At 41.2% G+C, this 25,743-nt stretch overlaps 1 protein-coding gene across 1 annotated transcript in view; it reads left to right on the forward strand.

The window, feature by feature from the left end:
* The window catches only part of CNTROB (centrobin, centriole duplication and spindle assembly protein), a 36,493-nt gene extending 11,171 nt beyond the window's left edge, over positions 1-25,322 (forward strand). The window contains exons 10-19 of the mRNA XM_036269875.1: positions 18,157-18,290; positions 18,881-19,006; positions 19,223-19,385; positions 20,299-20,557; positions 22,071-22,207; positions 22,483-22,546; positions 22,710-22,880; positions 23,033-23,165; positions 24,738-24,810; positions 25,075-25,322. Of these exons, the coding sequence (XP_036125768.1) occupies positions 18,157-18,290; positions 18,881-19,006; positions 19,223-19,385; positions 20,299-20,557; positions 22,071-22,207; positions 22,483-22,546; positions 22,710-22,880; positions 23,033-23,165; positions 24,738-24,810; positions 25,075-25,200 (1,386 nt within the window). The 3' untranslated portion in view covers positions 25,201-25,322. The remainder of the gene's footprint in view (positions 1-18,156; positions 18,291-18,880; positions 19,007-19,222; positions 19,386-20,298; positions 20,558-22,070; positions 22,208-22,482; positions 22,547-22,709; positions 22,881-23,032; positions 23,166-24,737; positions 24,811-25,074) is intronic.
* The last annotated feature ends 421 nt before the right edge of the window (positions 25,323-25,743 follow it).

Consider the following 25,743-nt stretch of genomic DNA (forward strand, 5'->3'; position numbering starts at 1 on the left):
CCAGGTTGAGGGCCCAAACTGCAGTGGGGGGCATGTAGGAGGTGGCCAATCAATGTTCTCTCTCATCGATGTTTCTATCTCTCCCTCTCCCTTCCTCTCATTCTAGAATCAATAAAGAAAAAAAAAATGCAACTGAGCCCTGGCCGGTTTGGCTCAGCAGTTGAAGCGTCAGCCCGTGGACCAATGAGTCTCAGGTTTGATTCCAGTCAAGAGCATGTGTCTCAGTTGTGGTTCATCCCCGGCCCTGATTGGGGTCCCTCTCACGTCGATGTTTCTCTCTCTCTCTCTCCCTCCCTCCCACTCTATCTGAACAAAAAAGGAAAAATATCCTTGGGTGAGAATTAAAAAATAAATAAATAAATATGCAACTGAGCCCAGCCAGTGTGGCTCAGTGGATTGAGTGTCATCCCATGGACTGAGAGGTCCCAGTTCAATTCCCGATCAGGGCACATGCCTGGGTTGCGAGCTCAATACCCAGTCGGGTGTGCAGGAGGTAGTCGACTGATATTACTCTCTCACATCAATGTTTCTAGTTCTCTCTTCATTCCTCTCTTTCTAAAATCAATAAAACACATTTTTTAAAAAATGCAACTGCCTTGGCCGGTATGGTTCAGCGGTAAGAGCATTGCTCATGGACCAAAGAGTCCATGGTTCAATTCCGGCCAAGGCATGTACCTCGGTTGCAGTTTGTTCCCAGCCCCGGTTGTGGTTGTGTGGGTGACAGCCAATCGATGTGTCTCTCTCATATTGATGTTTCTCTCTCTCTGTCTTCCTCCTTCTCTCCCTCCAGCTCTACCTGAAGATTAATGTAAAAAAAAAAAAGGGAATCAGTGAGCTACAGCACAAAATGACAACTCAATTAAATCAGTAAATAATGCACAAACAAAATGAGAAGTTTAACAGGCAGATGGAAATAATTAAAAGAACCAAACAAATTCTGAAGCTAAAAATACAATGAATAAAAAAAAATTTAGAAAATAATAAAAAAGAAAAAAATACAACTGATTTTCTGAGTATTAACTTTGTCTCCTGCTATTTTACAGAATTTATCTTAATAGTTAATAGTTTTTTTATCCTAATAGTTCTAATAGTTTTTTGGTGGAATCTTTAGAATTCTCCATATATAGTACTATATCATCTGCAAATAATGACAGTTTTACTTCTTCCTTTCCAATTTGGATGCCTTTTGTTTCTTTTTCTTATCTGATTATTATGGCTAGGATTTCCAAAACAATATTGAACGAAAGTGGTGAAAGTAGACATTCTTGTCTTGTTTCTGATCTTAAGGAAAACATTTTTAGCTCTTCTTCATTACGATGTTAGCTGTGGGTTTGTCATTTATAGCCTTTATTATGTTGAGATATGTTCCCTCTATTCCCACTTTGCTGAGAGTTTTTATCAAATGCTTTTTGTCAAATGATTTTTCTGCATCTGTTGATATGATCATATGATTTTTTCCTTTATTTTGTTTATGTGGTATGTCATATTAATTGATTTGCAGATATTGAACCAATATTGCATCCCGGGAATAAATCCCACTTGATCATGTGTATGATCTTTTTAATGTATTCCAGAATTTGTTTTGCCAACATTTTGTTGAGGATTTTTGCATCAATGTTCATCAGCCTATAATTTCTTTTTTTGATAATGTCTTTGGTTATTTATTTATTTACGTCTTTTTTTTTTATTTTTTATTTTAGAGAGAGGAGGGAGGGAGAGAGAGAGAGAGAAACATTGATTGTTGTTTCATTTATTTATGCATTCATTGGTTGCTTCTTGTATGTGCCCTGACTGGAGACAGAACTTGCGATCTTGGTGTATTGGGACAACACTGTAACCAACTAGCCAGGGCCTTTGCCTGGTTTTTGAATCGGTCATAATTTTGGGCTCATAAAATTAGGTTAGGAGCCTTTTATCTTCTTGAATATTTTGAAATATTTTGAGGATGATAGGTGTTCATTCTTTGAATATTTGATAAAATTCATGTGTGAAGCCATTCGGTCCAGGACTTTTGTTGGGAGTTTTTTGTTTACTGATTTTATTTCATGTGTAGTAATTGGTTTGTTCAGATTTTCTTTTTCTTCTTGATTCAGTTTTAGATTGTGGTATGTTTCTAGGAATTTATCCATTTCTTCTAGATTGTCCAATTTGTTGGCATGTAATTGTTCATGGTATTTTCCTATAATCCTTTGTATTTTTGTGATGTCAATTGTCACCTCTCTTCTTTCATTTCTGATTTTATTTATTTGGGTCTTCTCTTTTTTTCCTTGATGAGTCTGGTTAAAGGTTTATCTATCTTGTTTATATTTTCAAAGAACCAGTTCTTGGTTTCATTGACCTTTTGTATTTTTTAGACTCTATTTTGTTCATTTCATCTCTGATCTTTATTATTTTCTTTCTTCTACTCACTTTGTGCTTTGTTTGTTGTTTTTCTAGTTCCTTTAGGTATAAGATAAGATTGTTTATTTTTTGTTGTTGTTTCTGTTTTTGATTTTGTTTTTTTCTAATTCTCACCCAAGGATATTTTTCCATTGATATTTAGATAGAGTGGAAGGGAGGGAAGGAGGGGGGGAGAGGGATAAACATAGATGTGTCTTGATTGGTTTCCTCCTGCATGACCCTGACCAGGGCCAGGGATTGAACCTGCAACCTAGGTACATGCCCTTGATGAATCGAACCCACTACCCTTTGGTCCACAGGCTAATACTCTAACTGCTGAGCCAAATCAGCCAGGGCTATTTCTTGAAGTAGGCCTGTAATGCTATGAATTTCCCTCTTAGGACTGCTTTTGCTGTGCCCCATAGTTTTTGGGTCATGTTTTCATTTTTATTTGTCCCAAGGTATCTTTTGAATTCTTCCTTGATCTTATTGTTAACCCATTCATCATGTAGTAGCATGTTATTTAGCTTCCATTGTTTGTGTAATTTTCAGATTTTTTTCTTATAATTGATTTCTAGTTTCATACCATTGTGGTTGGACATGATTTCCATCTTCTTAAATTTCATGAGACTTGTTTTGTAGCCTAACATGTGGTCTATCCTGAAAAATGTTCTATGTGCACTTGAAAGAATGTATGTTCTGCTGCTTTGGGGTAAAATGCTCTAAAAATATTAATTCATGTGGTTTAATGTGTTATTTAAGGTTTCTATTTCCTTGTTGGTTTTCTGTCTGAAAGATTTATCCACCGATGTCAATTGGGTGTTAAAGTTCCCCACTACGACTATCACTGTCAATCTCTCCCTTTATGTGTGTCAATGTTTGCTTTATATATTTAGGAGCTCCTATGCATAAACATATACAAGTGTTATATCCTCTTATTGGATTGATCCCTTTACCATTATAAAATGTCTTTCTTTGTCTCATTATAGCCTTTGTTTTAAAGTCTATTTTACTGATACAAAAATGTATTGCTATACCAACTTTTGTGTTTTTTTTATTTGTTTCTATTTGCATGAAATATATTTTCATCTCCTTGCTTTCAGTCTGTGTGTCTTTTGATTTGAAGTGGGTCTCTTGTAGACAGTGTATGTATGGATCTCTTTCTTTCTTTCTTTCTTTCTTTCTTTCTTTCTTTCTTTCTTTCTCTATTTATATTAATGAAATGTATTGGGGTGACATTGGTTAATAGGGTCATATAGGTTTCAAGTGTACATCACTATGCATTGTGTATTGACCACCCATATATTTGGCCCACTTTATCTTCTACCTCTGGTAACCACCATACTGTTGTCTGTCTGTGCCTCTGAATTTCAGTTTTATATCCCACATATGAGTGAAATCATGTGATTCTTAGTTTTTTCTGACTGATTTATTTCACTCAGAATAACATTCTCAAGGTCCATCTGTGTTGTTGCAAATGGCAGCATTTCATCTTTTCTTATGGCTGAGCAATATTCCATAGTGTGTGTGTGTGTGTGTGTGTGTGTGTGTGTGTATCTATGTATATGTCACATCTTCTTTATCCAGTCATCTATTGGAGGACACCTTGGTTGTCTCCATGTTTTGGCTACTGTGATTAATGCTGCAATGAACATAGGGGTGCCTATATCTTTGCAAAGACATGTTTTTGAGTTTTTGGGTAGAGACCCAGAAGAAGGATTGCTTGGGTCATATGGTAACTCAATTTTTACTTTTTTGAGAAACTGCCCTACTGGTTTCCATAGTGGTTGTATCGTTTTCTTATTTATTTAGGTACCCTATTTTTTTTTTCTTTTTTTTTTTTTTTAGAGAGAGTGAAAGGGAGGGAGGGAGAAAGAGAAAGAGAAACATTGACACATTGATTGGTTGCCTCCTGTACAACCCTGACCAGGGCTGGGGGTTGAACCTACAACTCAGGTACATGCTCTTGACCGGGGATTGAACCCACGATACAACCCTTTGGTCCAAGGGCTGATGCTCCAACCACTGAATAAAACTGGCCAGGGCCATTGGTTGATTCTCTCTTTTAAAAAAAATTTTTTTTTCTTTATTGATTTTAGAAAGAGAGAAAGGGAGGAGAGAGAGCTAGAAACACCGATGAGCGAGAACATCGATCGGCCGCCTCCTGCGTGCCCCCAACTGGGGCTCTGGCCCACAACCTGGGCATGTGCCCTGACCCGGAATCCAACCAGTGACCTCCAGGTGCATGGGACGATGCTCAACCACTGAGCCACACTGGCTGGGCCATTGGTTGATTCTTATGAATATGTCCTGACTGAGGATCAAACCTGCAACCTTGGCGTATCGGGTTGATGCTGTAACAAACTGAGTTACTTGGCCAGGGCCTCCCCCTTCATATTGTTATTGTTGCATATTTATAATTACTGTTTTATGAATTTGCCTTTTAAATTATATAGTAAAAAAGGAATTACAATACTGGTAACCTTTACCAGTGTCTTTATTTCTTCATATGGCTTTAAGTTACTGTCTAGTTTCATTTTATTTCAACCTGAAGGATTCTCTTTAGCATTTATTGCAGGGCAGATCTACTAGTAACAAATACCCTTAGCTTTTGTTTATCTGGGAGTGTCTTAATTTATTTGTTTTTTGTTTTTCTTGTTGTTAATCCTTGCCCGAGGATATTTTTTCCATTACTTTGTAGAGAGAGTGTGGAAGGGAGGGAGAGATAAAGAGAGAGAGAGAGGGAGGGAGGGAAAGAGGGAGAGACATCAATGTGAGAGAGACACATTGATTGGTTGCCTCCCCACGACCCTGATTGGGGCCGGGGATCGAACTTGTGATACTTTGGTTGGCATGGCAGGCCAACACTCTAATTGCTGAGCCAAACCAGCCAGGGTTCTTTTTCATTTTTGAAAAAAATTTTTTTCCATATACAGAATTTTTAATTGACAATTGTTTTTCTTTCAGCACTATAAATACGTTGTTCCACTGCTTCCTGGCATTCATGACTTCTTATGAAAAATAAGCTGTTAATCATTAAAAAATTTTTTTCCTTTATTGATTTTAGAGAGAGGAAGTAAGAAGGAGACAAAGATAGAAACAATGATGAGAGAGGACATCGATTGGCTGCCTCATGCATGCCCCCCACTGGGGATTGGTCCCACAATCTGTCCTGACCGGGAATCGAACCAGCAACCTCGGGAATTGAACCAGCGACCTCTCGGTGCATGGTTCGATGCTCAACCACTGAGCCATGGCAGCCGGACTCAGCTGTTAATCCTATTGAGACTCCCTTGTGACAAGCTGCTCCTTTTGTAATGCTTTCAAGATTTTTCTTTGTGTAGCTTTTGACAGTGTGATTTAATGTGTCTTAGTTTGGATCTCTTTGAGTTTATTCTGCTTGGAATTTGTTGAGTTTCTGGGATATGTAGATTTATGTCTTTCATCAAATTTGGGATGTTTTTGGCCATTATTTCTTCAAATATTTTTTTTCTCTGTTGTCATTCTAGAACTACACTAATGAATATGTTGGTATGTTTGATGATATCCCTTAGGTCCCTCAGGTTCTATTCCTCTTTCTTCATTTTTTTCCTTTCTGCTCAGTATTCTGGATAATTTTAATTGTTTTGTCTTCAGGTTAACTGGTCCTTTCTTTTCCCTGCTCAAATCTGCTATTGAGCCTCTGTAATTAATTTTTTAGAAATAGACTTAATGCCTGGCTGGTGCGGCTCAGTGGTTGAGCATTGACCCGTGCACCAAAAAGTCGCTGGTTCGATTCCTGGTTAGGGCACATGCCCGAGTTGCAGGCTCGATCCCTAGTGGGGGGCATGCAGGAGGCAGCCAATTGATGTTTCTCTCTTTTTGATGTTTCTCTCTCTCTCTCTCCTTCTCTATTCCTCTCTCTCTAAAAGTCAATAAAAACATATTTAGAAAAAGAAATAGACTTTATTTTTTAGAGCAGGTTAGGTTTACAGCCAATTGAGTGGAGGGCATAGACATTTCCCATATATACCTTGCTCATACATACATAGTTTCCTCCATTATCAACATTCCCTACCAGAGTAGTGCATTTGTTACAATTGATGAACCTACATTAACACATCATTATCACCCAGAGTTCATATTTTAAGGTTCACTCTTGGTGTTGTACATTGTATTTGTGTGAACTAATTTATAATGATATGTATCCACTTTTATAGTATCATACTTAGTACTTTCACTGCTCTGATAATCCTCTGTGTGCCACCTATTCATCCTTTCCTCCCTTTAACCTCTGACAGCCACTGATCTTTTTACTGTCTCCACAATTTTGCCTTTTCAGAATGGCATTTAGTTGGAATCATATAGAATGTAGTTTTTTCAGATTGGCTTTTGTCAGTTAGTAATGTGCATTTAAGTTTCCTCTATGTCTTTTCATGGCTTGATAGCGCATTTCTTTTCTTTTTTTTTATCCTCATCCGAGGACATTTTTCCATTTTTTTGTTCAGACAGAGTGGGAGGGAGAGAGAGGAAGAGAGAAAGAGAGAGAAGCATCGACGTGGAAGGGACACTTTGAGTGGCTGCCTCCTGTATGACCCAACCAGGGCCAGGGACAAACTGCAGCTGAGGTACGTGCCCTTAGCGGGAACCAAACCCGGGTCTCTTTGGACCACAGGCCGACGCTCTAACCACTGAGTCAAAATGGCCAGGGCACTCATTTCTTTTTTTATTGTTGTTTATTCTCACACAAGGAATACTTTTTCCATTGCTCTTTAGAGAGAGTGTTGGGGGAGGGAGAGAAACATCAATAAGAGAGAAACATATCCATTGGTTGCCTCTGCACACTGGAGGCTAGGGATTGAACCTGCAACCCAAGTATGTACCCTTAACTGGGAATCAAATCCATGCCCTCTTGATGCATGGGCAGTGCTCCATCCACTGAGCCACACCAGCAAGGGCAGTTCATTTCTTTTTTAATGCTAAATAACATTTAATTGTTTGGATGTACCCCAGTTTGGTGTTTATCTGTTCACCTATTAAAGGGCATCTTGGTTATTTCCAAGGTTTAGCAATTATAAATAAAACTGCTATAAATACCCATGTGCAGGTATTTGTATTTGTTTGAACTGATTTATAACAAATTATAAATTATGCGTAGACATAAGTTTTCAACTCATTTGGGTAAACACTAAGGAGTTTGATTACTGGATTGTGTGGTAAGAGTATGTTTAGTTTTATAAGTCTTTTTTTTTTTTTTATCCTCACCTGAGGACATTTTTCCATTTTTGGTTCAGGTAGAGTGGGAAGGAGAGAGGAACAGAGAGAGATAGAGAAACATTGACTTGAAAGGGATACATCGAGTGGCTGCCACCCACACGACCAACCAGGGTCGGGGACAAACTGCAACCGAGGCACGTGCCCTTAGTGGGAACCGAACCTGGGTCTCTCTGGACCGCAGGCTGACGCTCTAACCGCTGAGCCAAACTGGCCAGGGCTAGTTTTATAAGTCTTTAAGTGGCTGTCCTGTCTGCATTCCCATCAGCAACGAATGAGAATTCCCGTTGCTCCATATCCTCACCAACACTTGGTGTTGTCAGTGTTCTGGATTTGTGTAATTCTAATAGGTATGCAGTGATACCTAGTGAATTTTTTATATCATTGATTGTACTTTTCAACTCCAGAATTTCTATGTATTTTTTTTAATACTATTTGTCTCTTTATTGACATTCTCTGTTTGTTTATCCGTTGTTCTAATTTCTTTTAGTTTGTTTTCCATGGTTTTCTTTAGTTCACTAAGCATATTTAAAGCTTTGACTAGTAATCCATGTCTGAGCTTCCATAGGAATAGTTCCTGTGAAATTATTTGTTCTGTGAATGAATAATATTTTTCTGTTTTGTAATTTTTGGTTGAGAATTTCACATTTTGTGTATTATAATGTGGTAGCTCTGGAAATCATAGTCTTTCTCCTCAGGGATTTCATTGGATGGCTGCAAAGTCTGTATTTCTTGGTATGTGTGGTAACTGACATTTCTGTTCTGTTATCTTTTTTTTTTTTAATCCTCACCCGAGGACACTTTTCCCTTTTTGTTCAGATAGAGTGGGAGGGGGAGAGAGAGAGAGAGAGAGAAACATCGACGTGAAAGGGACACATCGTGTGGCCGCCTTTCTCATGACCCAACCAGGGCCAGGGACAAACTGCAACCGAGCCAGTTTGGCTCAGCGGTTAGAGCATCGGCCTGTGGTCCGGAGAGACCCGGGTTCGGTTCCCGCTAAGGGCACGTACTTCGGTTGCAGTTTGTCCCCGGCCCTGGTTGGTCGTGCGGGTGGCAGCCACTCGATGTGTCCCTTCACATCGATGTTTCTCTCTCTCTCCCTCTTCCTCTCTCTCTCTCCCACTCTATCTGTACAAAAAATGGAAAAATATCCTCGGGTGAGGATAAAAAAATAAATAAATAAAAAAATAAAATAAAAAACTGCAACCGAACCCTGGCCGGTTTGGCTCAGCGGTTAGAGCGTCTACCTGCGGTCCCGAGAGACCCGGGTTCGGTTCCCGCTAAGGGCACGTACCTTGGTTGCAGTTTGTCCCCGGCCCTGGTTGGTCGTGTGGGTGGCAGCCACTCGATGTGTCCCTTTCACATCGATGTTTCCCTCTCTCTCTCTCTCTCTTCCTCTCCCTTCGTCTGTACAGAAAAGGGAAAAATGTCCTCGGATGAGGATAAAAAATAAAAAAAATTAAAAAAAAATTAAAAAAAAAAACCTGCAACCGAGGTATGTGCCCTTAGCAGGAATGAACCCGGGTCTCTCTGGCCAGGGCTCTATTATCTCTTTGATTAGCCTGTGACTTCACAGATTTTCTTAAAGGTCTGGACTGCCGCCTCCTCAAAATAAAAGTATATCTCTTTAAATCTTTTGATACTGCTAGGAAAGCCTCTGCAGCCCAAGGGGCCCAAAACAAAGGCAGTTGTCTGCTCTAATTCCTCAGGGAATTGCTAAACTAACCAAAATACAAAATCCTGTGTTTTTGGAGGATAAGGTCCTTACTGCCACCCTTGCTTCAGCCAGCCACTCAAGTAACACGGGCTACCATTCCCATGGCTGCAGAGGGGCTGAGGGATTGGGGAGGGTAGCTGGTTCATGCACCTGGCTCTTTTATCAAAGTTCGGCATTCTCTCCCTTCATTAAGCACTCATCTGGTTGTTTGCTTGTTTGTTTTCTTAATATGTTTTTATTGATTTTAGAGACAGAGGAAGGGAGACGGAGTGAGAGAAACATCGATGGAAGAGAAACATTGATCGGCTGCCTCCTGCAGGCCCCACACTGGGGATTGAGCTCACAACCCAGGCATGTGCCCTGACCAGGAATCAAATCAGGGACCTTTTGGTATATGGGACAACACTCAATTCACTGAGCCATTCCAGCTAGGTATCTGATTAGGTTCTAGAGTTTCCAAATAGTTGAATCTGATAGTTATTTTCCCCCAGCTAAATAGTCAGTAGCTCCTGGAGTTTTTTACTCTGCCATTTTTCAGGACATCACTCTATTTTTGTTTCTTAATTCTATTTTTTAATTAGAATCAGTGTGATCAATGTTTCTCTCTCACATTGATGTTTCTATCCCTGTCTCCCTTCCTCTCTCTACAAAGCCTGTCAGTGTGGCTCAGTGGACTGAGTGTCATCTCATGCACCATAAGGTCACTGGTTTGATTCCTGGTCAGAGGTAGCAGATTGATATAGATGTCTCTATTTCTCACCATTTCACTTCCTCTCTCTCTAAAACATCAATAGAAACACATTAAAAAAAACAAAAACACTGCCATAAAACATTATTAATATTGTTTTATAAGGTCAATATTCATTTAGAGGTAGCTACGTAATTATTCCTTTCTTCGCTTTCTTTCATTTCTTGAACTCAGATCTTCCATCTGGAATCTTTTTCTTGATGTCAAAATCACTTTCATTTATTTATTTTAGTTTGAAAATATCTTTATTTTACATTCATTTTTGAAGGGGGGTTGGCAGTTATTTCAAAATATTGAAAATATTCTGGTTTTACCTGGCTGGTGTGGCTCAGTGGATTGAGTGTCATTCCATGGACTGAGAGGTCCCAGTTTGATTCCTGGTCAGGTCACATGCCTGGGTTATAGGCGCAATCCCCAGTAGGAGGCAACTGATCGATGTTTCTCTCTCACATTGATGTTTCTATCTCTCTCTCCCTTCCTCTCTCTCTACAAAGTCAATAAAAACATATTAAAAAAAAAGAAAGAAAGAACATATTCTGGTTTTCATTATTGTTGAGAAGACAGCTATCAGTTGACCACTCATACTTTGAAATGTTCTGCCTTTTTTGTTTTTATTAGTTCTACTTGGCTGTGCTTAGTGTGAGTCAAAAAATAAATAAATAAATAAATAAATCCTTTGCCCAGCCAGTGTGGCTCAGTGGTTGAGCGTCAACCCATGGACCAAGAGGTCATCGGTTCAATTCCCCGTCAGGGCACATGCACAAGTTGATGGCTCATTCCCCAGTAGGGGGTGTGCAGGAGGCAGCCAATCTATGTATCTCTCTCATCAATGTTTCTATCTCTCCCTCTCCCTTCCTGTCTGTCTAAAAATCAATAAAAACATATTTAAAATAATAATAATCTTCTATGGAATTCTTTTTTTTATCCTCACTCGAGGACATTTTTCCATTTTTTGTTCAGACAGAGCAGGAGGGAGAGAGAGAGAGAGAGAAAGAAACATCGACGTGAAAGGGATACATCGAGTGGCTGCCACCCGCACAACCCAACCAGGGCTGGGGACAAACTGCAACCGAGGCATGAGCCCTTAGCGGGAACCGAACCCGGGTCTTTCTGGACCGCAGGCCAACACTCTAACCACTGAGCCAAACCAGCCAAGGCCTTTTTTTTTTTTATCCTCACCTGAGAACATTTTTGCATTTATCTTCAGATAGAGTGGAAAGGAGAGAGGGGCGAAAAGATAGAGAGAGACACTGATGTGAGTGAGACACATTGAGTGGCCACCACCCACACGACCCCACTGGGGCCGGAGACAAACTGCAACCAAGGTATGTGCCCTCAGCGGGAAATGAACCCGAGACTCTGGTCCACAAGCCGGTGCTCCAACCACTGAGCCAAACCAGCCAGGGCCCTTTATGGAATTCTTTAGGCTTCTTGAAATAGTAGAGTGGTGTCTGTCATTAGTTCTGGAAAATTCTCAGTTCTTATCTCTACATATTGTGTCTGCTCCAATCTCTCTGCTATATCTTTCTGGAATCTGATTAATATATGTTAACCCCTGTATCTATGTCGCTCACTCTCTGTTTTGTATTTTTCATCTTTTGTGTTTTCATGCTCACTCTGGATAATTTCCTATCTTTCAGTTCACTAATTCTCTATTTAACTTTGTCTGATCTACTGTTAACTCACCCATTGAGTTTTTAATTTTATGTATTTTTTATTTTACAAAGAATTCTTTATTTTCAAATCTTAATTTTTCATAATTTCTTGTTCTCTGATATTTTCAAGTTTGTCTTTGATTATTTTTTTATTTTTATATTTTAAAATTTATCTTTGTTGTTGAAAGTATTACAGATGTCCCTCCCTTTCTCCCCCATTGATGCCCTACTCCCCACTCCTGTCCCACCCCCTTCAACACAGCACTGTTGTCTGTGTCCATTGGTTATGCATATATGCATATAAGTTTTTTGGTTTATCTCTTCCTGCACCCCTTCTCCCCTCCCCCCTGAGGTTTGTCCATGTGTTACCTACTTCTATGTCTCTGGATCTATTTTGTCTTCAATTACTTTAAACAGTTTTATTCTCTGTAGATGATAATTCTAATATCTAAAATGTTTGGGGATCTTTTTCTGTTGTCTCTTGTTTTTGCTGGCTCTCCTGGAGTCTAGTTTTATTGGGCCCTGGTTATTTTTTTTTACCCTCACTCGAGGACATTTTTTTTTTAAATTGTATTTATCTGCAGATAGAGCAAGAGGGAGAGAGAGAGAGAAACATCGATATGAGAGAGACACATCAACTGGTTCCCATCCGCACAACCCCAGCCAGGGCCGGGATGAACCATAACCGAGGTATGTGCCCTTAGTGGGAACCGAATCTGGGACCCTATGGTCCGCAGGCTGATGCTCTAACTGCTGAGTCAAACCAGCCAGAGCTGGCCCTGGTTATTTTAAACCATGTATTGGACCTTGTATTTAAAAAATTGTAAGAATAATTTGAGGCTTACAGTGAAAGTACTTTGCTCCAGAAAAGATTTGCATTTGCTTCTACCATGTCTTGAGAGACACTCAAGCAATTTAAACCAAATTTACAATGGTTGGGATTCCCGGATGATTCAAGTTAAGCTTTAATTTTGAATATAGTGTTCCACTTCTGGTTCACTTTCATCCTGAGGATGAAGCTCATTGGACTCTCAGTTTACTATGAGTAGGGTCTCCAGTTAGACTCCACATTTGTCTGTTATCTGTACCTACCTACTCTCTCTCTCTCTCTCTCTCCCCATTTCTCCCCCTTTCCCTCCCCATCTCTCTTTGTCCCATCCTCTTCCTCTTTCTTCCTTTCCCCCCTTATATCATTTGAGTTCCTTTTGGACTTCATGGGAGAATATGCCTTTTAAAAATTATTTAAATTCTTTGAGACTTATTGTATCTCTTAATATATGGTCAGCTTTTCTAAATGTTTTATGTGTGCTTAAAATATATATATATATATATATATATATATATATATATATATATATATATATATATATAGCTTGGCTGGCACGGCTCTGTGGATTGAGTGTGTCGTCCCATGGACTAAGAGGTCCTGATTCGATTCCTGGTCAGGGCACATACCCAGGTTGTGGGCTCCATCCCCTGTAGGGGGTGTGCAGGAGGCAGCTGATCAATGTTTCTCTCTCACATTTATGTTTCTCTCTCTCTCTCTTAAACAAATCAAAACATATTAAAAATATATTTATAATATTTGGATGCAGTTTTGTATGTGTGTCTAGTTTGTTAGTTGTGCTGTTTAAACCATTATATTCTTTTTTTTTATCCTCACCCGAGGACATTTTTCCACTTTTTGTTCAGATAGAGTGGGAGGGAGAGAGAGGAAGAGAGAGATAGAGAGAAACATTGACGTGAAAGGGACACATCGAGTGGCTCCCACCCGCACGACCAACCAGGGCCAGGGACAAACTGCAACTGAGGTACGTGCCCTTAGCCGGAACCGAACCCGGGTCTCTCTGGACCGCAGGCCAACGTTCTAACTGCTGAGCCAAACCGGCCAGGGCTAAACCATTATATTCTTAATTGACTTTTTTCTGTTAAATCTGTATTAGGCCCTGGCCGATTTTCTCAGTGGTTGGAGCGTCAGCCCATGGACCAATGAGTCGTGGGTTCGATTCCGGTCAAGGGCACATACCTCAGTTGCAATTCATCCCCGTCCCTGGTTGAGGTCGTGCGGGAGGCATCCACTTTCGCGTGTGTCCCTTTCGTGATGTGTCCCTTTCGCGTCGATGTTTCTCTCTGTTCCTCTCTCTCTCTCCCACTCTGTCTAAACAAAAATGGAAAAATGTCCTCAGGTGAGAATAAAAAAATAAATACATCTCCATTAGTGTGGATTTGTCTATTTCTCCTGCAGTCAGTCAATTTTGCTTTATATATTTTGTAGCTATGTTATTAGATGCATATAAATTTTAAAATTACTATATTGTTTTCTGGTAATGGAATGTTTTATCTTTACAAGGTGACTTTATCTTTTGTTAATTTTCACTCAAGGATATTTTTTCCATTGATTTTTTATTTTTTACGAAGGGACGGGGTGGGGGAGAAACATTGATGTGAGAGCGAAATATCGATTGATTACCTCCTTCATGTGCCCCGACCTAGGTGGGGAATGGAACCTACAACCCAGGTATGTGCCTTTGACTGAGAATTGAACCCACGACCCTTCAGTGCTTGGGCTGACACTCTTACTACTGAGCCACACTGGCCAGGGTTCTTTATCTTTTATAATGCTTTTTGCCCTAGAGTTTGTTTTTGCTTAATATTAATAGAGCTATACCAGCCTTTCTTTTAAAAATAGAATTTTCGCCCTGGCCGGTTTGGCTCAGCGGTTAGAGCGCCCGCCTGCGGTCCGGAGAGACCCGGGTTCGGTTCCCGCTAAGGGCATGTACCTTGGTTGCGGTTTGTCCCCGGCCCTGGTTGGTCGTGCGGGTGGCAGCCACTCGATGTGTCCCTTTCACGTCGATGTTTCCCTCTCTCTCTCCCTCCCACTCTGTCTGTATAAAAAATGGAAAAATGTCCTCGGGTGAGGATAAAAAAAATAAATAAATAAAATAAATAAAAATAGAATTTTCCTGGCAAATATTTTTCTAATCTTTTTATACTTTCAACTTTTATTTATTTATTTATTATTATTTTTTAATCTTCATTCAAGGACATTTTTCCATTTTTTATTCAGATAGGGTGGGAGGGAGAGAAGAGAGAGAAACATCGATGTGAAAGGGACACATCGAGTGGCTGCCTCCTGCACAACCCAACCAGGACCGGGGACAAACTGCAACCGAGGTACGTGCCCTTAGCGGGAACTGAACCTGGATCTCTCTGGACTGCAGGCTGATATTCTAACCACTGAGCAAAACCGGCCAGGGCTATTTTTATTTTTTGGTACATACCCCTAGCGGGAACCAAACCTGGGACTCTCTGGTCCACAGGCCGACACTCCAACTGTGGCAAACTGGCCAGGGCTATACTTTCAACTTTTATATATTTGTCTTTTAGCCCAAGCATTGGGTTCATTAACATTTAATTTATTTATTCATAGTTGGATTGGTGCTCTACTTTATATCTTATTTTGTCTTGCCTATTTAGTGTTTATTTTTCTCTCCTTTTTTGTATCTTTTAGATTTATTACTTTTTGCTCATTTTTCTCATTGACAATTTTTTTTTTACTCAGTTAGTTTCAAAGTCATAAACTCAATTTCTGTTTGTTCATTTGTTTATTTGTTTGCTTGTTTGGGGTTACTTTAGAAATAATAACATGCATGCTTCATTTATCAAAGTTTCTTATCAGAGGTAAATATCAAAGACAAAGAAAGGATTCATTAGTTGTGCATGGATGGGTCAAGGTAGAATTCTCAGAACTTTAAAATAGTTTTAAAATATAATAAAAGTTATCTGTAACATAAGTTCAAATAATACAAAAGTAAGAAGTATTGGTTGCCTTCTCTTACCACCATTTGGTGTTTCTCCTTTTCACTATAACAACAGTGCTTCGGTAAACATAATTGTGCATAAATCTTTGGCGCCCCTTCTCTAGGACAGATTCCTAAAAGTGGAATTACTGGCTTAAAGGGAGTATACATTAAATTTTTTCATTAAAGCAACTAGGTAACAAGCTATCTACAGCAGTCAGAATCATAGAAACAGGAAGTAGAATGCTGGTTGTCAGGGCTGGGGGGGAGATGGAGAGTTGTTATTCAGTGGGTATGGAGTTTCAGTTTCTCAAGACGAAAAAGTTCTAGAAATCTGCATAACAATGTGAATATAGTTAACACTACGCAAACATATACTTAAATAGATTAAGAGGGTAAATTTCATATTACGTGTTTCTTACCACAATTAAAAAAAATTTTTTTTTTAACAATTTAGGTTACTAGGACATATTTGGGAGAAATGAGGTAGATGGGTGGTGGGAGATCATAAAGGGCCTTGTAAGCCATTTTAAGCAGCTGGAACTTTATTTTTTAGGCAGTTGGGGCATCTGAAGGGTTGCAAACCAGGGAATTAATTGAGTATTTTTGTATTTTAGAATATTCACTCAGCCACAAAGTGGAGTATCTATTGGAGCCAGAATGGGAGAGGGTACAGTAGGGGGTGGTGGTATATCAATTAGACTTGAAATAACATTGAATTAATGTAGTAGTGAGTGGAAGGGTAAATAAGATGTTAAGGAAATAGAATGGAATGACCAGTTGGAAGAGTTAAAGAAGTAGGAGGAGTCAAGGAGAACTCCAGGTTTCAAATAGCTTGTGTGTTTCAGTAGAGAGTAGTATCGTTAACTAAGGCAAGAAATATAATAGGGACAGAAGGTTCGAGGGTAAAAAACCAAATGAGCTCATTTATTATTTTGTTTAATCCTCATCCTTTGATATTTTTTCCACCGATATTTAGAGAGAATGGGAGAGAGGGGGGTAGAGAGGAGAGAAACATTGATGTGTCATCAATTGGTTGCCTACCACACACCCCCCAACCACTGCCAACCTGCAACCTAGGTACATGCCCTTGATTGGGAATCAAACACATGATCTTTTGGTCTGTGGGCCAATGCTCTAACCACTAGCCAGGGCCAAATTAGCTTATTTTAGATGTATTGTTTTTAAGGTATATTCAAACAGAGCAACTCATTAGGTTACTGGGTATATGGTCTTAAAGCCTGGAAGAAAGGTCTAGGCTAAAGAGAGAGATTTAGAAAGTGTTTTAAGGTATAAATAATGGTAGCAAAAAACATGGCCTAAATGTCAAACATTTATTATATACATGAAAAACATCAGTGACCAGAGTGTCAGTGTATGGTCAAAAGAAGGTTGAGAGGCCCTGGCCGGTTTGGCTCATCGGTTAGAGCGTTGGCCTGTGGTCCAGAGAGACCCGGGTTCGGTTCCCGCTAAGGGCGCATACCTCGGTTGCAGTTTGGCCCTGGCCTGGTTGGTTTCCACATCGACGTCGATGTTTCTCTCTCTCTCCCTCTCTTTCTTCCCCTCCCTCTTCCTCCTTCCCTCTCTCCCATTCTATCTGAACTCTATCCTCGGGTGAGGATAAAAAAAAAAAGAAGAAGACTGACAGAATTCAAGGAAGCATTCAGCTTTTATAGACAGATGGAAGAAGACTGATCAGCTGAGACTGAGGAGCAGTCAGATAGAATGAAAACATGGAGATGGTGGCAGGTGGCATCATGGGAGCTAAGGGAAAATGATTTTAGAAGGAAGGATTGGTGTAGGTGACAGATGTTGGAGCAAGATCACATAAGACTGAGAAATCACCATTGTTGGATTTAGAAATTACATTCTTTGCCATGAAGTATACTATAAGTGGAAATCTGATTTTAGTGAGTTGAAAAAGGAATGTGAGGTGAGAAATGGAGAGAGTGAACCCTTGCTAAGACTGATTATGCTTTAGGAGGAAGGGACACTGACATTTATTGACTCTACTGAGTTTCAGGTACTATTATGTCTGACACACAACAGATTTGATTGTTCCACCTAACATTTCTTTTGGTTAAAAAAATATATTTCTGCCCTGGTCGCTTTGTCTCAGTGGTCAGAGCGTTGCTCCTTGGACTAAAGGGTCTCGGTCAATTCCCGGTCAAGGACATACACCTGGGTTGCAAGTTTGATCCCTGGCCCCTGTCAGGGTCGTGTGGGAGGCAATCAATTGATGTGTCTCTCTCACCCGACTTTTCTCTCGCTCTCTCTCTTTCTTCATCCCTTTCACTCTATCTAAAAATCAATGGAAAATATCCTTGGGTAAGGATTAACAACAACAACAAATTACATGTAATATATATTCCTTTTGTCTAGAGACACTCATTTTTGTTTACATATAAGGTGTGAGTACCTTATGACTTCATGATCTTAAAGAAAAGGGAACCTCTTTCACTCCTTGTGGCAAAATTCTTGTTCATCCCTTGGGTATGTGAGGGGAAATGTCGGCATATGGATTTTTTTGTCTACATTATATCCTCCATCCTCTTTTAATTCCAAACAGAATTGAGCTATTACCTCACCTTCCTTCACACCCAGGCCCGGTATGAAAGCCAGCGGATCCAGCTGGAGTCAGAGCTGGCTGTGCAGCTGGAGCAGCGGGTGACAGAGCGGCTGGCACAGGCTCAGGAGAGCAGCCTGCGGCAAGCAGCCTCCCTGAGGGAACATCACAGGTACTTGGCCCTTACTGGATGCTGCCTCTCCTCAGCCGCACAGGTGTTGTTAGTGCCCTATCCATATCCTCTCTGATCCTTTTATCATTTTCCAGTATGCTGGCTCTCATCAGCCAGGACCTGTCTGTCTGTGGGACAGCTGCCTACAGGAGCACATAGAGAGCCAGAGTGCTTGATTTTCATCCCATAGGGAGTAGCCCTTAACCAATAACTGATGGGTGCAGGAATATATATTTTCCAGCTCCCTTGCCCCTGATGGGGACAATGCTGAGCTGTGACCTATACCATCTCCAGAGCTGCCTTGTGGGATTGAGTCTCCTTCCTATCCTAGTCTCACTTCCCCTACCAGTTTTTTTTTCTGGAAATGCTTCTTAAATGAATCATTTTCCCATAAATCCTCATCTCAGTGTCTGCTTCTGGGGAACCCTTGCTAAGACACCAGCTTTGTTCTTACCTCTTTCCTGAGCTTACTGTGCTGTGCCATGCTGGCTGCCTGTGGCTGGCTCTCACATGCACACGTTCTGGCTTTTTCTCATTTGTTTATTTCTGTCTCCAGAATCAGTCTTCTTTTCTCTCCCATGTCCTCTTAGGAAGCAGCTGCAGGACCTAAATGGACAGCACCAGCAGGAATTGTCCTCTCAGTTGGCGCAGTTCAAGGTGGAAATGGCAGAACGAGAGGAAAGGCAGCAGCAGGTGGCTCAGGACTATGAGCTCAGGTACTGGTCTTTGGAGTATCCCTTTTAGACCTTGACCCTTTCCTGCACATAGAGCCCAAAGAGCTACCCCCTCCATAGATCTGTCCTCTTCTACATTGGCCCCAGCTCCTTTCAGAATTTCCTGTCTGTCTCACATCCCATTCTAGTTCCTCTTATTCTCCAAATCTTTGCTTTCTTAAAGGCTACCTACCGTCAGCTCTCCCATTTTTTCTTCAGACTGGCCCGGGAGCAAGCTCGAGTGCGGGAACTGCAGAGTAGGAACCAGCAGCTGGAGGAACAGCGGGCCGAGCTGGTAGAGCGACTCCACGCCATGCTGCAAGCCCACTGGGAGGAGGCAAACCAACTGCTCAGCACCTCTAACCTGCCTTCTAACCCCCCAGTAGGCATTACCACTTAAGCTAAGCTGCTGAGAGTTATGTTTAGATCCCTTTGGAAATCTAGCTTCCTCCCAAGGGAAGTCCTAAGTTCAGGTCCTTGGATCATCACTAAAAAAAAAAAAAAAAAAAAGTCTGTGGCCTTTCCCCCCAAATAGCTGTCTCATCAAATATCTTTTCTTCCGTGGCCTTAGCTCACCCAGACTGGCCATGTTTCAGTGGGCCTAACTTTCTTCTCCCAGCCAAAGAGGTGGTGAGGAACAGATGATACTAGTTTTGCCAAATGGTAGCTGAATTACGATGTTAAGGGCCAAAATTATTGCTAAGTTCTGCCCTAGGTAGTGTTGGGAGTCTCACCTGTGACCTGTCTTATATTGGCATCTCCTGCTAATTTCATTTAATTATGAAAATTTTATTATTAGCTAAAATGTTTTTTGGAATAGATAATAATATGCACATGGTAATAAAAATAATCCAAACAGTTCAAAAAGGTACACAGTGAAAAGTAAGCTGCATCCCATATCTGCACCTTAGTCTCCCAGTTCCTCTCCCCTGAAGCAACCACTGTTACTGGTGTCCTGGGTGCTCCCCCGCACAAATGGTGGCCTTCTATACACTGTAGTTTTTTATTTAACTAAGTATTTCTTGGTGGAATTTAAAGTTATTTCCTATATTTTGCTTCTACAAACTGCTGCAATAAATATCATTAATATATGTCTTTGTACAAGTATATCTGTAAAATTTCTAGAAATGGAATTGTAAGATAAAAAATAAGCATTTTAAAATTTGATAGATATTATCAAATCTTCATTTAAGGAAGTTTACTAATTTGTAATTTTATTAAAGTGTCTGTACCATGTCTTGACTCTTTAAATGCACTGGGCTTGACCCTTCTTTCTGCCTCTCTCTTGTGCCCAGGACCCAACTAGCAGCCCCTCCAGCCCTGGGCCTCAGGAACGAGAGAAGGGGGAGAGGAGGATGTGGACTGTGCCTCCCATGGCTGTGGCCCTAAAACCTGTATTGCAACAAAGCCGGGAAGCAAGGGATGAGCTGCCTGGAGTGCCACCTGTTCTCGGCAGCTCCTCCCCAGATCTAAGTCTCCTGCTGGACCCCACTTTCCAGAGCCAACATTCCTTCCAGCCCCTGGAGCCAAAGCCAGATCTCACTTCATCTTCCGGTAACTGGGGACACATTATTGGGGTTCCCCTTACATGCACTAACTGGCTTCCTCTTACCTAGCTACCTAGCTTCTTTTCTATCTGGGACTTGAGTATTTCGTTTCCCAGATGTCTCAGTGACTATAGGTTGCAAGGAACAGAAATCCACTTAAGTTGCTTTGAATACTCAGTGAGATCTCATGAAAATGTGATGTAGCTGGACCTAATGAGAACTAGAGTTTGGATCCAGCAGTGCTATCAAGAGCTGAGGCAGCTGTTCCTCTTCTCTTTGGGCTTCCATGGGTTCCTGACTCTGCCTCTCCCTGCACATCTGCTCACATCTCTTGGTAGACCAGCACTTTATCTCACTCAAGGTTCTAGCTTTCATAACTTTAGCTTACACATGGATTTGACCAACATGATACTGATTCCAGCCAAGGCTCTAGATAACCTTATAGAGACAATGGTGTCTCTGTTTCTTAGGTCCAGTTTATTTATTTATTTTTTTGGGTACGTGCCCCTAGTGGGAACTGAACCCGGGACTCTCTGGTCCACAGGCTGACGCTCCAACCGCCGAGCCAAACCAACCAGGGCTTCTTCGGTCCAGTTTAAAGTGATCTGATGGGTTGGCAACAATCCCTTGGATTGGCTAACCTTAGGAGTGGTGTCTAACCCTGGTTTAATCATCTACAACTTAGGTGGATGAGGGTGCTCTGTGTGTTACAGATGGGGATGGCTTCCTTCCTTCCTTCCCTCCCTTCTATACTCTAAAGAGCAATGGAAAAAATATCCTCGGGTGAGGATTAACCAAACAGAAAAAAAAAGGAATGAAGGATAGCCCTGGCTGGTGTGGCTCAGTTGGTTGAGCATTGTCCCAGGCACCAAAAGGTCACTGGTTCAACTTCCCTTCCCAGTCAGGGCATATACCCAGGTTGTGGGTTCAATCTCTGGTCAGGGTGAATGTAGGAGGCAGCTGATCGATGTTTCTCTCTCACATCAATGTTTCTCTCTTTCTCCCTCTCTCTCCCTAAAATCAATAAAAACATATCCTTGGGTGAGAATTAAAAAAAAAAAAAAAAGAATGAGGGATGAATTATATTACAATTTTAAATATAAAAATTATGTAATAATAATAAAAAATGAGGACATGTTCTGGTGAAGGGAGTAGAACATGTCTATCAATCCTAAACCATTCTGAGTATTAGTTTCTTTCTTTAAGTAGTAGTTTATGGTGGTATTTATTTATTTTGAATCTGAGTACCACAGTTTTCCCCTTCTGTCTATACTTCTTAGAATTCAGCTGTTTCATCTCTCAGTCCCCTTTAACTCTTCTCTCCCGCTATTTTAATTTTTTGTCATCTTCTCCTCACTGCAATATCCCTCTTATATTTCATAGGCCCCTTTTTTGGGCATTTGGTGAGTTGAGTTGTGGAGGAACCCCCTATAACATACACACATGCGCGCGCGCACACACACACACACACACACACACACACACATTTCAATTTACAGCTGGGGTCTTCTCCTCTGCAGTTGAGGCCTTCCATCCCAGTCATAGAGCAGAACGGCCATTTCCTGAGGAAGATCCTGGATCAGATGGGGATGGCTTCCTAAAGCAAGGGCTGCCACCCCCTTCTCAGCTGGAGGGCCTCAAGCACTTTTTGCACCAGGTAAGAGAGGGGCCACTCATCCCACTTTATTTTCTTTTTCCTTCTTCACTTTCTCTTTTGACTCTAGTAGTCCAGGACTCTGGCTTCATCTACCTTTTAGAACCAATACTTTGTCCCAGCTTCTTACTCTCCTAGTCTTATTCCTATCTCGTAAGTCCTTTCTGGAACTTAAGTGACCAACTGTAGCTCTTACTTCTCCAGCCTCTGCTTCCCTCAGATACCTAAGTCTCTTTCTTTGTGGGTCCTGAGGGAACCTTACTATATTATACCCACAGCTGCTGGAGACAGTACCCCAGAACAATGAGAACCCCTCTGGTGACCTGTTGCCCCCTAAGTCTGGTGAGTGCCATTGGGGCTGGGCCTGGAAAAGGTGGGAGTGGGTCATCTGGGAAAGATTTTTAGGAGCTGGCAAAGATGATGAAGCCTAATAAAGGCCAGAGAGTAGGACCTCCTTGGCTCTTTAGCCTACTTTCTAATTTTTTTATCTCTTTTCTTTTGCTAGGTCCCCTGACTGTCCCATCTTGGGAGGAAGTCCCTCAAGTGCCACGCCTCCCGCCCCCTGTTCATAAAACTAAAGTACCCTTAGCCATGGCATCTAATCTTTTTCGGGTCCACGAGGTTCCCTCAACCCATTTACAGAGCAGTGGTCCCAGCAGTGGCTCCCCAGAGAGAGGTAAGCAGGTTATGGTTTACTGAGAGATAAAAGGAAAATGAGTTGAATGTGGAGCCAATACCTGGAAGTAAGGCCCTTCTGAGTTCCTAGGGAGATGGGATGGGGGTAGGGAGAGGAGGTCTGAGATGACAACCATAACTGATATCTCTTAGGTGGAGATGGAATCACATCCTCAAGGCAGCTGATGGAAATGTCTCAGCTGTTACGACTATACCAAGCTCGGGGCTGGGGGGCACTGCCTGCTGAGGATCTGCTGCTCTACCTGAAGAGGCTGGAACATAGCGGGTACCAACTTGGGAGGGAAGGGAGGAAGAATTAGGTGGGTAGAATCTGGATTGTGGGCAGGGAAATGGATCAGGCAGGGAAGAGAGGGCTGTGTATGTTGTCCACTGAGTATTCTCTTGCCCTTTTCTGGGGGAGAAAGTGAGGGTGAGCTGTAGATCAACAAGTCTCTTCTTTCTACATCTCTCACTGCTGCCCACCTTTCTTCTGTCTCTTCCTTTTTACCTTTTTTTTTCTTCACTTCTAAATAAGTCTCTTCACCATGTCTTTCTACCTTAGTTTTTTTTTAATCCTTACCTGAGGATATTTTTCTGTTTATCTTCAGATACGGTGGGAGGGAGAGAAAAAAAGAGAGAGAGAAACATTAACTGGTTGCCTCCCACACAACCCTAACCAGGGCCAGGGATGAGCTGCAACTGAGGTACATGGCCTTGATTGGAATCAAACCTGCGACTCATTGGTCTGTGGGCCGGTGCTCTACCGCTGAGCCAAATCGGCCAGGGCTCTACCTTAGTTTTTTCTTCTTTACCCTGCAGCTCTTAACTCTGAATCCTAGGATTGGGACTACCTAGTGTAACTCAGTATTTGATTCTATTAATGTCTCCTCCTATTTGATTCCAGGTCTATCCTGTTTATTCTTATTCTTATTTTTTAAAATATGTTTTTATTAGCCCTGGCTGCTTTGGCTCAGCGGTTAGAGCATTGACCCGTGGACCCGCAGAGTACCGGGTTCAGTTCCCGCTAAGGGCACGTACCTCAGTTGCAGTTTGTCCCTGATCCCAGTTGGGGTCATGTGGGTGGCAGCCAGTTGATGTGTCTCTCTCACATCGATGTTTCTCTCTCTCTCTTCCCCCCTCTCTCCTTCCCGCTCTGTTTGAAGATAAATGCAAAAATGTCCTTGGGTAAGGATAAAAAATATATATGTGTTTTTATTAAATCAAATATTTAGTCAATTTACTGTGTCATAATTTAATCTTTGTACAACTTCCATTTTTAAGTGCTTAAATGAGAACTATGTTGCAATAAAAATGTAGTAATATAATTACCCAGCCATTAAAAATTTAGAAAAATAAAAAATAAATAAAAATATGTTTTTATTGATTTCAGAGAGAGGAAGGGAGAGGGAAAGAAAGATAAAAACATTGATGAGAGAGAAACATCAATCAGCTGCTTCAGTGCTCAAACAGCTGAGCCACACCAGCCGAGCTATTCTTATTTTTTATTTTTTTATTTTTTTTTCTTTATTGATTTTTTTAGAGGAAGGGAGGGGGAGAGGGAGATAGAAACATCAATGAGAGAGAACATCGATTGGCCACCTCCTTCATGCCCCCCACTGGGGATCGAGCCTACAACCTGGGCATGTGCCCTGACTAGGAATAGAACCGGTGGCCTCTTGGTGCATGGGTCCACACTCAACCACTGAGCCACACCGGCTGGGCTGGGCTGGGCTGGGCTGGGCTGGGCTGGGCTATTCTTATTCTTAAGAGACCAAATTGGGGAGTAGTTCTTCTATTCAGTATTGGGGAGAATAAGGGGAACTGGTCGCCCATCCTCATCCCTTGATTTGTATGGCAGGACTGACAGCCACGGGGATAACGTCCCTAGAAAGAACACAGACTCTCACTTGGGTGAGATCCCCCGGAAAGAGGTGAGTGTAAGCAGGACAGAACGGCGGGGGGGGGGGGGGGGGGATAGAAGGGTTCTCACTGACTCCGTCCAACCCCACACACTTCCTGCCTGGTTCAATTCTCTATGGCCTGACCCATCCGATTCCTGTTCCCATTTTCTGTAGCATGGTCACTCCCCTTTGCCAAATGATTCTGGTCCTCTCCATGTATGACACCTTTCCTCAGTGGGGTGGGAGATGAGAGTACACAATGCTGACTTTTCTCTTCTCTTTCCTTCACCTCAGATTCCTTCCCAGGTTCTCCCTCGCCGCCTTGCTACAGTCCCTAAGACTGAAAAACCTCCAGCACGCAAGAAAAGCGGACACCCTGGCCCTAGTAGCATGAGGAGTCGGGCAGGAATCTGGAGATAAGCCCCTTGCCCTCTCTCCCCTTTTTTGTTCTTTTCTTATTACTATTTTAATAAATGCTCGATAGTCTGTACTAGAGTCTGTGACTCTTAGGAATTTGGCAAATAGAGGTTTTGTAGGAAACTATTTTGTAAAGACTTCATTGTATTCTGTTTGAGTATGTTTTTTATATGTTATATTTCTGTTTTATGTTCTGTGGAAAAAGACCTGAAGACAGTCTTATGGCTGGATTGGAGAAGTTTTAATGAGCTAAGGTTCGATTTTTTAACCGTAAAACCCACAGAGTGATTAGCTCTGGTTGGTAGTGTAATTTTGAATGATTTTTATTTTCTTTATATATTCCTGTGTTTTTCAAATTTTCTAAAACAAGTATGTACTATTAATCAGAAAAAAAACAAACTTTTAATAAAAAAGTAAGTCATATAAAGAGTTTCAGTAAAAATTTGATTGTTAAAGAGATAGATTTCTCTTTTCAAAGCAGATAATTATTTTAAGATTTTAACTTTTTTTAAAAATTGATTTTAGAGAGAAGGAAAGAGTGAGAGA

The sequence above is a fragment of the Molossus molossus genome, unplaced genomic scaffold (assembly GCF_014108415.1).
Source record: "Molossus molossus isolate mMolMol1 unplaced genomic scaffold, mMolMol1.p scaffold_m16_p_19, whole genome shotgun sequence".
Classification (NCBI taxonomy): Eukaryota; Metazoa; Chordata; class Mammalia; order Chiroptera; family Molossidae; genus Molossus; species Molossus molossus.